Source organism: Haemaphysalis longicornis, unplaced genomic scaffold (genome assembly GCF_048455015.1).
Source record: "Haemaphysalis longicornis isolate Haplotype H1 unplaced genomic scaffold, Haemaphysalis longicornis Haplotype H1 scaffold_8, whole genome shotgun sequence".
NCBI lineage: Eukaryota > Metazoa > Arthropoda > Arachnida > Ixodida > Ixodidae > Haemaphysalis > Haemaphysalis longicornis.
Genome location: NW_027526445.1, coordinates 74,722,166 through 74,734,580, shown reverse-complemented (window position 1 = coordinate 74,734,580; position 12,415 = coordinate 74,722,166). Strand labels below are relative to the sequence as shown.

The window sequence follows — 12,415 nt, the reverse complement described above, 5'->3', positions numbered from 1 at the left end:
CTCATCACCCGCGGTTTTCTATTGTCCAAAACCAAGGACGGATAATTTCCAACCAATCACGCTTGTACTTCTAGCAGCTATAGGCGTCGGGCATCAAAACGTGCAGCTGTACATTTCACGGGTAAACGGCAAACTGCGGCGTCACTGGATCCATTGTGTCCGGGCTGCAATGGCAGCAGAAGGCTGCGCGTATTGTCAGCAAAAAGAAAACCATTCTTCTTTAAAAACGTTTGGCAACACGCCCCAGGTTTTGACGAGAGCTTTGCTTCCGTAGAACCTTGGCCGCATGTGAGCGCTTCATTTCGTGGGTTTTTAATCAAACAAACGCGACTGGCTGCAAGGTATACACCGTGGCGTTTCCCTGTGTTTTGCGTGCAGTTCAATGTTAATGACAAGAAAGCAGCCCTGAGAAAATGGATACGTAAGTTTGGTGACATTAGCGTCGCTGAGCAGCCTGAGCAACCTTCGCAGAACCGAAGGCATTGCTGCGTTGGAGGGGCGTTGGAGAACACCCCCCAAAACTTTCTGAGCGGTGTATTTCCTCCTCCGTCTTCTCATCACTTCGGCTATTTTTTTTCGTGGACGCAGTTGACACTCCGCATTGGTATACGTATTTGTATGCAACAACACAAATCAGAAAAGTAGGCGAGAAAATGAAATAAAGTTATTTGCCGAGCAGGGTGTCTCTTTTATCAGTTTTTTTTTTTTTTTGGGGGGGGGGGGGGGGGGGGCAAGCGTATAACCACCCCCGTAAACTATTTCTGGGTACGCCACCGCTGCGCTGTACATACCCACCGTGCGGAAACAAATTTGATCGCTACTGTCCGTGTTTCCTCTCGTCGCAGCCACCCCAGACGCTGCGAATGTATGGGACAGAAAGTGTTTTCCGTCATTTTAACGAGAATCTCGACGACCTACAAAAACTCACCTTATGCATCGAAATAAGGTGGAGCAAAGTGTGACACTCTGTCAATCGACCGACAAGTTTTAGGTGTTCTATGCAAGTGGCTTCGGTATCTAACGGACGAGGTTCCTGTTAGAAATTTCAATGTTTACCTTCGGATTTTGCGTGCCGAAGTAACACCTTGTTTACCAAGCGCATCCCTAGCGGAGAGCTACAGACTAATTTAGACCACCTGAGAACCTTCAGCGGTCGCCGACATGCCGACATGCAGCCACTCTTATTTTCCGCTTCCACAGGAAAGCCAGCCGTGGCAGCTGGAGATATAACCCCGAAATTATGCCCACTAGCCCAGCGACCCACCGCTGCGTATCCCTGGACGAAGGGACACTATGTGCAGGACAAAGGACCACACTGCGAGATGTTTAGCGGGTGCTGGAACTTGTTAGTGACTCTCATTCAGCCTACCTCAAGGCTTGTTCACACAGGCGGAGCTTAAACGCGATTGCGGAGCGCTCGCGGAAGACGCACGTCAGCAAAAAAAGGTCATCAAACGCAACCCGAACCCATTTCACGTCTGGTGTGGACAACACCGCATTACGGTGTGCCTTTTCAAGCCTGAAACCGCAGTCCATACGTGGTCAATACACCGAGCACGACTACAAGCTATGACATCGGCGCAGATTGTTCATCACTGAGCTGTCGCCAGCAGACAGACCTTTTCTGGAGCCAGGAGAAAACGTCCTGCAAATGAAACATCGAACAGCGTCGTTTACGCTCGGTTTCACGCACGCGGATACAGCAGCTATGCGGGCCGCTGGACTTCAGCCACTTATAGAGCGAGTCATTGCGAACGCCAATCCCCAAGCAGGAAAGAACAAGACGAGCGACTGCCAAAGAGCCGCAAACGCCGGCACTTGCCCCGACGGACATTGACAAATGGACGATCGGGCAGTCACGGATGATTCGGCCAACATCGCGGGCGCTCACGAAGGAGGAAGTTTGGTATCTTCGTCTGAACGCGCCCGTTTAAAAGGGTCCCCCTTAATGAGCGCCTGTATGGCCGCGGTATAATGCCCGGAGTCCTCTATAAGTGACCGTGTAACAACTGTGGGTGCAAATGCGCATGCGAATGCCAAGAGGAAACAAATATCCCTAAGAAAAAAGCAAACAGAGATCAAAGAATACAGCGGTAGAAATAGGGGGGGTAAAGGATGCAAAGCCGGTACGCCAAGAAGAAAAAATGTGTGCGGCGTGGACGCACCGAACATATAATCCGGTCGGACAGAGAAGCAGAACTCTTGACCATAGTGACCCAGCCTGAGGCTATGCCGAGACGGGCTGCATTACGTCCATGCCTGTGCCTATACAATCGTGGAGAGCTTTGAGCGATGCGTATAAGGAGGGGGCAGTAGTCCTGAATAGCTGAGACGTGACTTCCATTAAGGGCGCTGCAGAGGCGAGGCGGTGCTGAAGAACAGAACCCCAGAGAGAGGGGGGCCATATAGGCGGCGGTGAAAATGAGCACAAACTTTTTAGCAGCTTACAAATCTCAGGCACGAGCGCGTTCTGCGGTTGCGTGTCGCCTCCATTGCGTGCTAATGTGCGCCCCTTGGATGCTGCGCTGGTGGCCCGCTTAAGTACGGCGCCGACCTATACCGGACTAAGCGATGGCCTAAGTGGAAATCTGCCTTTGGTCACGGTGAGAGCTATATGCGCTAATTGAAGCCGACTTATCGTAAAAGTGGTCATGATCTGTATACAGGACGCGACGTGGTCTGCGTGAGGCGATGGTGTGTGTATATATATATATATATATATATATATATATATATATATATATATATATATATATATATATATATATATATATATACAGTCTAATCCACTTATAACAATATCCAAGCGCCAAGGAAGTCCCATCGTTAAACCGATAGTTGTTATAAGCGGGTTGCAAAATAAAAAGACGGAACAGAGCTCAAAACATTTTATTCGCATGCCAGCAAGTTTGTACTGCTACTAATTTGCGGAAAAGAAGCACCAGTCGGCAAACTTTTTTTTTTGCCGCGTGTGAAGCTAGCGCGAATCTTTTGCAAGAGCATCTATAGGTGCTTCACCTAGCTGAGGTAAATGTCCTTGGCGGAAACAAAGTCCCCGAGGGATTGTGTCACGCATTGGGCCTCCTACGAAGACACTACCTGAGTGGGCTGCGCAACCACGTCATTAGAGTAATCACTGTTGCACTTTTTGTGCACAATATAACCGGATTCAATCGTTATATCCGATATCGTTGAACTGGAACATTGTAATAACCGGTTTATTTTACCACAGAAAGAATACAAAAGTTGACGGTGCCATAGCTGTTCGTCGTTATATCCGATATATTGTTATAAATGGTATCGTATAAGTGGACTCGACTGTGTATATATATATATATATATATATATATATATATATATATATATATATATATATATATATATATATATATATATATATATATATATATATATCAGCTTAGTCAGGTCCACGCAGGACGGGCGACAGCCCCTCCCAAAGATCTCAAGCCATGCCCAAGAAATGCTATAGCTCATGCCATGCTTTCCGCCCAACATTTTCGTAATTCATGTCTCCATCGAGCCCTCGGCCGACCCCTGCTGCGTTAGCGATCCACTTTGTTGAAAGGCTGGTCCACCTGTTGTCGCACAATGTACGCATTACGTGACCCGCCCATGCCCATTTCCTTCCCTGACATTGAATTAGAATGTCCTCCACCTTAGTCCATCTCCTTATAGGTTAGGATTTATTTACTTGGTACGTATCAAGGGCTACGTATACGTGCTGGTCCAGCGCAAGGGTGAACGGCGTAGGACCTGCAAAATTTTCTAAACGGAAAGAGATGTGGCGACCATTTAGTTTTTTTCATTTTCGTCTTTCGAGCACAGTTGTCCGTAGTTCGCTGGACTGAAATTATTCCACGGCTTGTTCTCGTTCTCCTGCTGTTTCCCATTTCCGCATTCTCATTTAATGCGTGGGCACCACTCCGGCGTTGCAGTTTAACGGGACAGTGGGTTGGAGAGTTGGTGAAAATCCCCCATTAGCGGCAAGCGCACAAAAAAACGAGACACAAATGCGCAGTAACTCAGCCCTTTCCATTACTTTGCTATTGCGTCTCGCATTTTTGTCCGCTCATCATGAATTATGCCCTCAGGGGGTACTTCGATCCCTTTTCTAAAAGTTTGCCGCCCACGGGTCCACGTAACCGCAAAGTGGTAGTAGTGACACTTTTACTGGAAGGGAAGGCCGCCTCGAGGCAAATCTGGAGAGGTACGGTGTATGGCGTGGGAGTAGGCATCCAGGGTGCCTTGAAGACAAAAGGGCAAGCAAGATATGTGCCCCCGAGGAAGCAGTAGCGCGACCAGGACCGGACGGGTGGCCTGAATGAGAGCGGGAAGCCACAGGTTACGAGAACTTCAAAGCGAAATTTTTCGTGGTGGTACCGATGGTGTTGTATGCATGTTTCCCTAGACCGAGTTGTCTAGGACTGAGTTGCCTAGACTAGTTGTCTGAGATGTCATTAGAGCGACCAAAAGGCTCTAATGACATCTCTGGACCCACGGCGCGTGCGTGAAACCGGGCTGTTTCCACTGCGTCAAAAAGGTTACTTGAAAATAGCGAAAAAGGAACGGTCTAGATATGACAATACACGCATCAATCATGAAGAAGGATTACAATGGTATACCTTTACCTCTTAAGCCACGTATCAGCGTGCATTTAGATCGTTCGCGCATACAGATGCGTTTACGTAGGGCGGGAAAAATCGCCGCGCTGGTTCGTTCTTCGTTTGTCATTTGGGCCTTTAAAAGCTTGACGGTCGATTACGCGCACTTGTCTTTGATTGGATGAAGCTTTCGCTCTTCCCTCAACTTTGTTTAGGAAGAGAGGCTAATATTTTCACTGGCGTCAACGTGGTAACGTCGCCATTGGCTGAGAAGGGTCGTTTGGCTGACGAGGGAAAGGTGCAGATCGAAATGCCGAAACATAACCAGCCGAACTGTTGGCTTACCCGCCGTGGTGGCTCAGTGGCGAAGGCGTTGCTCTGCTGAGCATGAGGTCGCGGGTTCGATCCCCGGCCGCGGCGGGCGCTTTTCTGATGGAGGCGAAAAGCAGAAACGCCCGTGTGTTCGAGATTTCGGCGCACGTTAAAGATGCCCAGGTGGTCAAAATTAATCCGGAGCCCTCCACTACAGCGCGCCTCATCGCCTGCGCTACGTCGGCGCGTTAAACCCTACAATCAATCAATCAATCAATCAATCAATCAATTGTTGGCTTACCAGAGGTGGGACGGCCAGGTATGGCCTATACCCACATAAATAATACATTGCTCAGTTTCAGCGTTGAGAAGCATCTCGTGAAACGATGTCGTCGCAACCGATAAAAAAAAAACACGGGTAAAGATGTCACGCTCGCGTTGCGTCACACGCCTGGTGAATTCTTTTCGTCCGCTTTCAAAAATTCCGTTCAGATGCGTATCAACTCCACAACTGGTGCGCACAGCGACGGAGGTAGAAATGTTTGATGTGCAGAGGTGGGAGCTACGTTCACCAACTAAGAACCGACTTTTGATTATTGCGCATTCTGCACAGAATCAGCACCAACTTTGCCAGTTTCTTCCTTTTGTGTTTTCTCAACGTGCGTGTTGCTCGGGAGAAAGGTCATCTTCACGCTAAGTGCTTCAGATAATTTACATCACCTGAGATCCTTCGCCCAGCGACAAGAGGTTCTCCCTCCACCGCAATAGGGTGTACGTTCGGACGTGTTGGTATTTCATGCTGCACTTCACCTGCACAGAAAGGACGAACACAGAGGCGAAACGACGCGAAACAAAGCGCTTTCCCAGTGTTTTCCCCGCACTACAGCACATTCCCCGCCTCTTACCTCAGACAGAGCAGAGCCCGTCCATGCGGGGGTTCGAAACTCTGGCCACGCCTTCTCTAACCACGGAATAGCACCTCGACGCGGGCGCTAAACTCGGCCCTCCTCCTGTGCACCTGCATCGCTTCCACGGGCGCGAATTGCGTATAGATGAGCTCTCGCCGGATATCACGCTAAGCCAAAGTGGCGCTTATGCATACGCGTGCCTCTGGAAGGACGTGCGCGGCCTTGCCTGAGCTGAGTTGTGCGTGCGTGCGTACAACCGTGGCCTCGCGCGTGTGCGAGTAACGCTTGATCGCGGCTCCGGTATATGCTTACGTGGGCGCGCGTGTGTACAATACACCGCAGAACGTGCGCGTAGTGAGTGACTACACGCTTAGTTACGTGTGGGTAGGAAGTCCAGGCATGAATGAGCCGGCGCCGGTGGTCGCGGTCCCGAAGGACAGCGGGGAACGCGAGAGGCGCTGGGAAAATGAAATTCGTCGCTGATACGGGAAACGGCCTGGGGTCGAGGCTGCCATGTACGCAGCAGTTTCGCTGCATTAGAGGGAGTGAGAGACGAGTAGCGAGAGGCAGGGAGTGCCGGGAAAGCATAGCAGAAAGAGAATACACTTTACAGTGAACGGAAGGGACAAAAAAGAATAAATTCAATTTGTTTAGGGAAACGAAATGGAGGAAACATTACTTATCAGTAAGTAAAGAAAGCTATGAAGACAACAAAGGTGCCAGGTGACAAGGAAGAGAGGGAAAGAGAAAGCGTGGGGACAAGAGACTGAGCCGCTATATATGTTCGCGCTGTTACGATGGGCCTGTTTCACCAACCTGTATTGCTGTCGGTACTTTGAGATTTGCGGAAATGGTATACTTCGCTTCACCAATATTGGTCCTCCCAATATCTGGCGCTCATTTTTGTTGCGACACAAGCCACGCCACAGCGTCACGGCAGTGGGGCTTTTCGGCTTCAATAAACGCCAATGATATTCAATCATTTATTACTGCGTACGCCAACGGCAAGCCGGTGTAGATGCTAAAAGCAGCGCCGTCACCCGCTTCCTTTCCTGGCTCGACTTCCCTGACGGAAGACGGGCTGAAAAAGTAATTATGGGAAACTCTGTCACGATCGGCGTATCAGCGAGTGTAACCCCGGCGGTGTCTTAAGACTTACGGACAACGCAACTCAACGAGTGTAGTGATTCGCAGGCTTTTATCGGTGGTGTACCGCATAAAATATATTGTTGTCTGGTGTGGAGGGCCGAAGTGAAATGGACAGTTGCAAAAGGCCTGAAAACCGTTTCCGCCAATTACTGCCACTGCGCGTGCGCAGAAAGCGAGAAACCTTTTTTGAGCATTCGCAGACTGCCGCTGTGCGCTTTCCCGGTTAGCTACAAACTTTTCACCCACCAATCGTTAGCTCTGTACTGATTTACCACAGGACTTCTCTGCTCCTGCAAAAACCATGCACCTGGCTGTCGAAGATTGACGTTCTAACAGAGACTTTCCTGTCTTTTGTTCGGCGCAGCGGAGAGTTCCATCTGGGATACCAGAAGTCCAGCCTGCAGAGCATCTCCTGGTACGAGCTGGTCCACTGGGAGCACCTGAGGGAAGCGCAGTCAAAGCACCGCCTAAGTGAGTATCGGCGTGCGCAGACTCAGCGGGCGCACCGCAGGTCCTCCCGTTGTGAGCACGTCCCTCAAATGGGCCCTGCTGCTTTGGACATAAACAGCACGCCAAAACAGGCGCAGGCCTATTTTTAGTGTTATATATATATATATATATATATATATATATATATATATATATATATATATATATATATATATATATATAATGCATACATACCGATCTATGTGCACATGCCTGTGGCGCTAGCGCGAACGAATGAGAAATTGCTAACGACGGATGGAGAACGAGCGAAGGACAAGGGTTCGACGAATAGACACGAAGCCAAGCCTTGCCCTCCAGTTCTGAAAGAGATCCGGCTCTCGTGGAAGGTGCAAAAACGAAACATAAAAGGCAGAAGTTAAAACGAAGGCCCTTATATCTAGCGGAACCGCCCCGTATAGATCCGCCCGTGTGCCCCTTCCAGAGTGGCCCTTGTAATAAGTGACCGTACGGACCGCGTGCCTTCCCATTGGCCGCCGGCAGAACCTGGCTTCTTTGCACGAGCAACGCCCTGCACCCGGCCGCATGCAGATTTAGGTGGGCACCGTAGGCAAACGTATATAAAGACAAAAAACTAAGGAGGAAAGGAAGCAACAAAGCGTTTAGAGGGGCCAGCGCCAGAAGCGTGCGAGAACGCGCGGGGCGTGACGCGATCTAAGCGAGAAATTATACGCACGATCCGTATCTCCCTCCTCTCTCTCCCCTCCCTCCCCTTCTATCTCTCCTTTCCACCTCGTTTCTTGCGCATGCACGTACACCCTCTAAACGTTGCGCGTGGTCTCTCGGACGGAGAACCTGGAGCCAAGCGGGCAGAACCGCGTGCCCAGCAGACGTACGGCATATTTACGCGTAACCGGTTCCACCCCGCCATATCGGACTGCCCCTTTCCTCTTGATTTCTTTAGTCATAGCAGCATCGTTTCCTTCTTTTTTTATTCCTCGCTCTGCACGGGATGTAGCCCGTATCTGGCGCGGGAAATACGAAAAACAATTCGTGTGCGGAGCGCCGCCTATTGGAGGGAAAGGTCCGAGCTGGCTGCAGTGTACCACCCACGAGGCTTCTGGGGGTTATGCGGCTGCTGCTGCTGTTTATATGCTGAGGAAAGCGTGTGCTGGCGGACGTATAGCGGGCATCAAGAAACGACGCGCAGGGGCCGGGTAAAAAGGAGGGCACACGCCTGCTCCCATATCGCGCGACCGCATTGAGAGCGTCTTTATACTGCCGGCATAAGTAGATTCGCTCGCGGCAGCCTCGCCCACGCCGTGTTTTTCTCGGTGCGCAGTAGTAGGCTGAGTGGCGCAGCAGCGGCTCTTGCTACTTGATTTAAGCGAGCGGCCACTCCGTCCTCCTCTCGTCTATGGCGTCGTTGTTAGACGGCTCTCGCGGACTGGACCATGAGGCTCGGATGCGAGCGGCCGATTTAAACTTGAAGGGTTGTACGTGTCAGTTCCCGGACTTAGCTTTCGTTGCCTAAGGGAAGTGCACACTAAAAAACCAATATGAGTCACAAGTGAAGAAGCTTGATCTCCTGGAGCCCGATGAAGGACCCTGAGGAAGCAGACAAGCGGCGAATAAACCGTGTGGTTACTCGTCAACCGAAAGGTATAGCATAACTAGTAGAGCGTCCAAGTGCCCTACGAAACAGGTAGTACGAGGCCTAAATTGCGTTGTAACTAACCTTCTACCTTCTGGCCATGCTATAGGCGATAACACTGCTATAGCTCGCCCCTTGCCCACACGGTCACTGTGGGTTTCTAGCTGAAGTAACGACACGGCTTAGATGAAACAGGAAAGTTGCTGTTAAAATAAATGTACGCTCTTACAAACAGAAATTAGAGTACACAAACGCGAGGGTAATCGTGGGGCTATGATTGGAAGCCCTTGTAACCTACCGAGCTAAGCCGACGCGAACAGAACACCCAGTCCCTAAAATGGGTAACACATGAGGCACACGAGCAAGACAACGGTGGAAGCAGGGGAGAGGAGCAGTCGGTGTGTGAGCAAGCCGAACCGGATATACGAATAGGATTTATACGAATATTACCGGCTATTCATTGGGTCAGGCTAGCACAGGGGCGTCCCCAGTTTTGGAGTTCGGGGATGCGTGCCGCCTACAACCATTGGGTTACTGCAGACCTACCGATGATGATGATCGCGGTGGCCATGGTAATTATGGTGATGAAGATTATTAACCTTTAAAATATCAGACTGCCTGTGGGTTTCTTCGACATTTCCGGTAGAACTCACTCTAGACAAATGTTCACACCCATACTAGGTAAAAAAAATTCGAACTTTCCTACATGGCCATCTGTCGCACTAACGAAAGGAGCTCTACTTGGCATGGTCACATTTTGAAAACCAGCTCTAAGAATACCGGACAGCGGCACACGGTCCTGCGTGGAGCGCTGGTCCCGCGTCCTTCTTTCCGCTTGTCGCAGCTTCTTTGGAAGGGTTTTCAAGAATTCTGTCATTCAGTACACTTCCTGACACCGCTATCGTCGTCGTTCAACGGTTCCATTCTGCCTGAGTCTCCTGGCGCGTGCTTTTGCGCAGAATCTGCCTTGTCTGACACCGGTGTCCATCTTCGTCCCCCCCCCCTTTTTTTTTTCCCACGCGCAGTCACGCAGTCCGAGCAGGAGCGCTCGTGCATACTGCTGGTGCGGCTGCAGACGAGTCGTTCGGGGTGGCTGTGGGTGCACGCCGTGCTCCAGGTCAAGGACGGTTCCGACAGCTCCCAGCAGCCGGTCATCGTGTGCACAAACCAGGTCCTCAGGTGAGCACTGCGTCAACGGTACCCTGCGGGGATAGTTGGTACCGCTGCTCTGATATCCAAAACCAGCATTCATGGAATGGCAAATGAAGTCTCAGACATTCACAGTGAGCCGCGTTCGTGTCAACCAAGTCCTGGTTATTCGAGCTGTTTTTAACGCTAGGTTGAGCACAGGTTTCCGTTGTTGCTGCCGTATTTAGACCAGATACATGTTCGGAGACACCAAAATGTTTAAAATACGTCGTGAACAAAGTTTTGCGCCAAGTGCCAGTCGTTATAGGAAAGTTCTACGCGACAAATTTAAGCTCTTTCCTTTATACTGGGGGTTGGGGGGATTTCCATTGATAACCTGAGAAAATTACGCCACCGCAAATAAATTATCTACAATGTATCAAGCTGTCTGAAGAGGTTCCCGGCAGTTATTGAATGTTCCACACTGATTTGGCTGTGCTGCATTAGCATTTGGTAGGGAGACTTAATCGAATACGGGTAGAGCGACTTACAATGCCTTTTGTACGCTACGGCTGCGTCTCTTTTGCCTCCCCGAAAAGTTCGTCATCGTGCTTTTTTAGCACTGCATGTTACAAAGCGAAGGTGACAGGTTGCGCGAAGCCCTTAGGTCAATGAACTCCTGCTAGTTAATATGTTCAACGAAATTTCCATCCGTGGTTCCATTCAACAGTCATAACGCTGACTCCTGAATTCTTCATGTGCAGCGAACGAGAAGCGGCCGTGATGCGCGCCAACTCCTGGCTGTACCAGTACTACTCGCTGCACTCCAAAATGCACTACGGACTCGCGTACGAGGCTACGCGCCTTCCGGCCTACTACCCTACCCCGGTGATGCCCTACCCTCCACCACCGCCACCACCGCCGAGAGAAATGCCTCAGGCTCCACTACCGCACTCGCCCTACGCTCTGCCCCACCACTTGAACGGGGCGCCCGTCCCTCAACATCCACACCACCACCCAGGAGTCCTACAGTATGGGGGCCCGTCTCCGCATGGCGGTCTGCCTTACAGCAACATGTCCGCCAGCGTCGCCGCCGCAGCCGCCGGAAGCGCGTGCTCGAGCAGCCCGGCTTCCTCGCCGGACCACCGGAAGTGGACGTCTCCCGCATCATCCTCCGGAAGTCTCAAGAGGGCCGCGTCACCGGGCCCCAATAGCGGTGGAAGCAGCAGCACCGGAAATGGGAGCGGAGGCAGCGGCAGCGCGACCAGCCCCACCCTCCCCAAGGCGCCGAGACCCAGCTACGGAGCCTTCACGGAACTCGCTCCGCTGCTTCCTTCCGGTTACTACGGCGGTCCCGGTCAGGTCTTGGCGGCCGCAGCTTCAGTCCCTGCGGCATTTCGTGCCCCAACCAAACTACCAGACGACAGGTTGGCCGACGTGGAACAGTCTCTGACGCCCACGAACACGGAGGACGTGTCCCAGCTCATATCGGGCGGTGGCTCCGGTTACCTCCGTCCCACGTACATGTCCCTCGACGATCCTGAAGTGGCGAAGGCGGCCCGAAGCGTCGCCTCGTATCCGACGCCCCTGGATCCTCCGGCCTACTATCCCCGCTATCTCGAGCTAAGCCTAACGCTAGAGCTCGCTGACGGCAAAGAACCGTACGCCGCGGCCGCCGCTGCAGCAGCGGCTGCTGCCGCAGCACAAAGTTCGGCGGACCTCCGCGAAGGATTTCTGTACCACCGAGGTGCTTTCGCTCCCCCTCGGTTATCGGCACCATGCGGAACCGGGAGCGAGGAAGAAGCGGCGGCGCTGGACGCGTCAGCCGCGGCCCACCACGCGGCGGCAGTGGCCGCTGCTGCCCACCACCAGCACCACTACTGGCACCGGCAGATGACTGGTGCGGGACCAGCCGGCATGGCAGGTGCCGGCGGTGCCGTGGACGCGTCGACGTCCTGCCTTCCGCCAACGCAGCCGAGTCACAGGGCAATCGCCGAGGAGCCTGCTTCCGTCGAGTCTTGACCGCGTAAGTTGCTTCTATGAAGATTGCCGGCCTTGCTTTCTCAGTGGCGAGACGCTGAAGAAAAGAATCCCTTCCAGCTGCCGTCCTGGTATTGTGGCCGGGACGCTGCTGCTTCTCCTTGTATAGCTGGATTTGAGAATTCAAACGTAACCAATCACAGAAAAGAAAAGAC

At 51.8% G+C, this 12,415-nt stretch overlaps 1 protein-coding gene across 1 annotated transcript in view; it reads left to right on the top strand.

The window, feature by feature from the left end:
• Positions 1–12,415, top strand: part of LOC144148782 (uncharacterized) — a gene marked incomplete in the record, with an annotated part of 154,819 nt that overhangs the window by 136,657 nt on the left and 5,747 nt on the right. Inside the window, 3 exon segments of the mRNA XM_077680293.1 lie at positions 7,356–7,462; positions 10,118–10,271; positions 10,985–12,246. Coding sequence (XP_077536419.1) covers positions 7,356–7,462; positions 10,118–10,271; positions 10,985–12,242 — 1,519 coding nt within the window.